We start from the raw sequence: 5,276 nt of genomic DNA on the forward strand, positions 1-5,276 counted from the left end.
AGGAGACAGCAGGGCCATGAAAACCTAATGGAGAAGAGGATGATCAACAGTGTCAAAGGCTGCAGAGAAGTCAAAAAGGATGATTATGAGAAAGTCTTCAAAGTTTTAATTACCTAACCCAATAGGATTCAATTCAATGTATGCGAGTTTTTGTTCCAAAAAAAAGTTGGACATTCATACAAGTCCAACTTCCTTAGAAATGTGTCCACATTTCATACTTTTCTTTGCTTTTTATTTAGCATTGTATTAAACTAGAGGTAGGTACCATAAGTGATGTGATTATAAGTGATAAGATAAGATATAAATGACATATAATATGATGAAATTCACATTTTGATCCCTAAACACCCAGACTTCATAATGTAAATATCATTAGATAAATTCTCTGATGAACAAGGCTGAAAAAGAATAAAGTCTCTCAGAATACAGGGAGCACTGGTTAGTGGATATTTGGACAGTATCTCCTACTTTTGGTATACCTCTCTGGGAGTTCCACTTTGGCCACCATTCTATATTTTTGTCCAGAGGAAAGCACTGACTTCCTTCCTGGCTTCTAATGCTAACAGCTGACTCAAGGAGCGTCATAGTTCACAAGGCAATTTAAATGTGATATGACTTGATCCCCATGACTACACTATGATAGAAGAATGATAGGAATTATCCCCATTTTACAGCTCATTGATTTAGAATTTAAAGGGATCTCAAAGGCCATATAATCTAAATCCCTTTTACAGAAGAGGAAACTGAGCCAGTAAGTTCGAGATGAGGAAACTATTATTTGTCCAAGGTCCCATGGACAGTAAATGGCAGAACTGGTCTTCAAACACAGTTCAAATCTGGGCTCCTTCCACTATCCCATAGTTCTCCTAGTGCAGTGGTTCTTAAACAGGGGTCCATGGACTCCTAAGGGCTTCCTGGACAGGTTTCAGGAAGTCTGTGCAAAGGAGTAGGGAAAGAAATTATATCTCTATTTTCACTAATCTCTAAGTCTAATTTAGTATTTCCTTATTATTAATGTAAGCAATGCTCATTACTCAAAGAAGGGGTCCATGGGCATCACCAGAGTGCCAAAGGGTCCATGACCCCAAAAAAGCTAAGAAACCTTGTATGAGTGGTACTATGACAACTCTTTATCCTTCAGGATAGGTGGAAGGGTATGTGAGTGAAGCTATTTAAATACTGTTCCAGCCTCCCCTCCTCCCCCACCCCCATCTCCTCCCTGTCTGGCTGATTTCTTATTTCTGTTTGGCTCTCTGTTTTCCAATTTAAAGTTGTGATAACTTTCATTCTGTTTTTACCCCTAACTTGGGACAACTTCTAAAGTTAGTCATTGAAATGCCATTTTGTTAAAGCTGAGAATTTTCAACAAAAACTGCTAAAATTAAAAGAAGATGAAGAACCATGTTGGCCCTAGCCCAAATGACATTGTCAGCACAGATGAGACTTCTTTTCATAATCAGACACAAGTGAGTGGTCCCTGCACAGCTATCACTTCAATTTCCATATGAGCTCCCTGTGAGAAAATAAGCAAACAGATTGTATAAGAAATAAAAACAATCTCAGAGCTCCCAAAAATGTACCATGTGCTGGTCTTTTCCAAAGCCGCCCCCCCCCCCCTTTTCTGGTGGGTCTTTTTTTAAAAACATTTTTATTTAAAGTTTTGAGTTCCAAATTCCCTCCCTCCCTCACTGCCCTCCCCCTCCCTGAGATGTAAGCAATCAGATATACATTCCATTACGTTCATGTACCACAACTTGTTCAGTCATTCCCCAATTGATGGGCATCCCTTTGATTTTAAATTCATTGCCACTACAAACAGAGCTGCTATAAATATTTTTATACAAACAAGTCTTCCCTCCGCCCTTTTTAGATGTCTTTGGGATGTAGACCTAGCAGTGGGATTGCAAAGCAGCCCTTTTTAAAGTTTGCTTAGGACATTTCATACCCCAGTTAAATCACCACAATAACCTCCTTCCCCTCCCAATGCCACCTGTAATAAATAAATGCTTGGCAGTGGGTAGTCATGAACTGAAGTCAGTGGAAGCTAAATTTTTGTAGAAAGGGGGGAAAAGTGGATTGTAAAATTCCACCTAAAACCAGATGCTAGAGGAACAGCCAAGGAAAAAAGAATAAAGAAGACATTATAGCATAAAAATTCTGTCAGGGAACAGGGGAAAAAAAGCCAAGTATGAGAATAACACTGTTAACTAATATTTATATATCATTTCTGAATTGCAGTTTTGTATACATTATATTATTTGATTCTTACAACAATCCCTGTGAGGCAAATATAACAGCCATTATCTCTCCCCTCCCCCATTTTACAAATGAGGAAACAAGGTGGGAGAGGTTAGGTGACTTGCAATTTGTCATACTAATTCCACATATCAGAGCCAGGATCTGAACCCAGGTCTTGCCTGATTCTAAGTTCTGGGCTCTTTCTACTATTCTCTGCCACCAACTGCAAATGGTAACCACAAAAACAACCAAACAAAAAAAAGAATGAAATAGAAACTATTTCCTCTAGTTTGTGAACTCCTTTAGAAGAGCAAAAATGGACCATCTGTCCTTTCCCGTTGATGGAATGATAGACTTTGAGAACCAGAAGAAACTGTAGAGATCATCTAACCCAATGGCTTTCAAATATATATATATATATATATATATATATACACACATACATATATATATATATTTGCTCATGGCGTAGTACCCTTTGCCTTCAGGAACTGAGGTGCATTGAATTTTTAAGTTGGCAACAACATTGGGCCCTATATCTGGGCCTTAAAATTTCTGTCCTCTCTTCCTTTCCTCTGCCCCTTACCCTTCCTCTTTCTTTATTTCCCCAGTACTTGCAGTGAAGAAAGCATCTGAAGACACAGATGAAGCAGCAAACAGCTGCCCACAGGGGAGGGCCTGGGGAAATTTCCAGGCCTGTCTAGTATAAAGCATATGTCTATTTACAACCCTTTTCCTAAAGAGCAGTTAATGATGAAAAGGGCAGAAAGTGTTTTTATGTAAAGGAAGGAGCACTGGCCCTCAAGTTAGGAGGACCTGAGTTCAAATCCAGCCTCAGATACTTGACACTTACTAGCTGTGTGACTTTGGGCAAGTCACTTAACCCCATTGTCTAGCCAAAAGAAAAAAAATCATTAAAAAAAATGAAAGTAAAGGAAGGCAAAGCATCTGGTATATGCCAATGAACATTTTGATGCTTATTAAGAGCGGAAAAATAAATTTCTTTTAAGAAACACAGCTTTAATACAAGATTTAGACAGTTTTGGAAAGCAGTGTAGAAGTGAGGACTCAGAAGTTGTCCAATGTAGAATGATTTCTCACTTACGTGGGAATAGTTTAATGTTACAAAGAGGCAAGGAAAGACCCTGTATTTATTAAAGTTAGAAAATCTATTTATTAAAACTAGAAAAATGTGAGTTTGCAGAAAAGTTTCAAGGGTACCAAAAAGACTATGTTGTGGGGAACGTTAGGGAGTTGCAAAGCATGATGGTATGCCTGCCAATTTGCATGTGAATGCTTTATAACTACGGAAGGTAAAACTAAGAAAATAAGAAATTCTATAAACTTCAATTGAAAAAGAACTGTTTATTTGATAGCAGAAATTTGGGAGGTTGTGACTTTTAATGATAAAGTGAGTAACTGAGAGTCAAGAAGTTCTCATTCAAGCTGTTGGGAAGGACAAGAGGAATCGCTCAAGACAGCAGCAGGAGTGGAGAAAACTTGAAGAAAGAGCAGGAGGGCTGAAGAGGTGTTCCACTGAAGCACCAGAGAGGCAGCAACTAGGAGCAATCAGCTGGGATTCCCACTACAAATTCCCGACTAGTCATAGAAAGAAAGGATTTTATCAGCAGAGTTCCGGTGACAAAGATTGCTCTTTAGCACTCTTAGAGTTTGGGAAAGGCAAAGCTTTTCATGAGAGCTTGCTCTCTGCTTACCTCTGGCTTGCAAAGGAAAAGCAGAGGGGTTTCTCTAGGGGCTGTGGTGAGCCTCCTGGTGGTGAGCTAGCTTAAAGAATGAATGAAGCTCAGCTATGATGCTGTGAGTTCTAATCTCACTGGAAATCCCAGTATCCTGGTCAGTAAATAACTGAACTGGCTGATCCATATAATCCTGAGATAGTCCGGTATTATAAGCTTGGCTTATGACAGAACTGCTAGTCATTTTCATGAAGAACTAACACTTAAATACTCTTTAAAGGGTGATGGTTCATTGAAAGAGCTGATAAAGGTTATGTTTGAGTAGAGAAGAGTATTTGCTCAGCTGATGAAGATGAACAGCTAAGTAGCAAGTGAAGAAACCATTGGGTGGGTGGTGTAGATGTTCCAGAAAGGACAAAAATCATGTAAGCCCTGCAGGCTAGAGTTACCCTAAACACCTGGGTTTTCTTTCCTCACGTATTTCCATGCCAGGTTCCCATAAGTATGTGCCCAGAGTTAGTAAGTGCATTGGTGAGAGAATGTGGTCTAGGTCTATATGTATATCATGATGTATTTTACTGTTTGTGTATTTGCTTTAATATTAGTATCCAAAATTGTATTTCTTTTACCTATTGAGTAAACAGTTATGTTTAAAACTTAAAAGTATTATTGCTGTGGCTGGCTGGCTGTATAGGTAGAAAACACAATGAATGGGAAAGCTAGAGTGGTCTGTAGGTAAAGTGTTCCATCAAGAATCACCTCTTGGATCCTGAAAGAATTTGAATGTAACTGTGGTGCTGGTAGTCTCTCTCTGGGAACTTAGATCTGCTAAAGTAAGCACAAGTTAGAGGACTGCACCAAATTCAGAGAAAGAGTATGAATGTTTTATACTCCACTTTGTCGGTCTCACTGCATGTCATCTGCCCCATTACAGAGTAAGGGCATTGGAACAGATCACATATCTTATTTTCTGGTGTTACATGCATGAAAATTGTGGCATGGTATACCATTCTCATTAAGGGTCATCGGCTTGGCATAATCTCTTCCTTCAAATGAAGAAATAAGGCCCAGAGAGTTTAAATAACTCTGTCTGAGGTTTTATATCAAGTTAGTGGCAGACTCAGGACTATTCTGAGTCCTAGTCCAGTGAAGAGAAAGTATAGTAATGCTAGTCATCTTGAACTTGTATCTGTTTCGCCACCTCTGAGGCCTAGTTTCGCAGTGTACCAAAAGTTGTAGAGTCCTAGTGTGTGAAAATGAGGTTTACCTGGGAAGGCTACCTTGGACTAAAGTTACACACACACACACACACACACACACACACACACACACACACACACA

At 39.1% G+C, this 5,276-nt stretch overlaps 1 protein-coding gene across 2 annotated transcripts in view; it reads right to left on the bottom strand.

Moving 5' to 3' along the window:
• Positions 1 to 215: 215 nt before the first annotated feature.
• LOC114034333 (2-iminobutanoate/2-iminopropanoate deaminase-like) overlaps positions 216 to 5,276 on the bottom strand; it is a 17,511-nt gene continuing 12,450 nt past the window's right edge. For both annotated transcript variants that reach the window (XM_027849983.1, XM_027849982.1), the window contains one exon: positions 216 to 1,513. In XM_027849983.1, coding sequence (XP_027705784.1) covers positions 1,457 to 1,513 — 57 coding nt within the window. In that variant the 3' untranslated portion in view covers positions 216 to 1,456. The remainder of the gene's footprint in view (positions 1,514 to 5,276) is intronic.

This window comes from Vombatus ursinus, unplaced genomic scaffold (assembly GCF_900497805.2).
Source record: "Vombatus ursinus unplaced genomic scaffold, bare-nosed wombat genome assembly UNPS02008961.1, whole genome shotgun sequence".
Lineage (NCBI taxonomy): Eukaryota > Metazoa > Chordata > Mammalia > Diprotodontia > Vombatidae > Vombatus > Vombatus ursinus.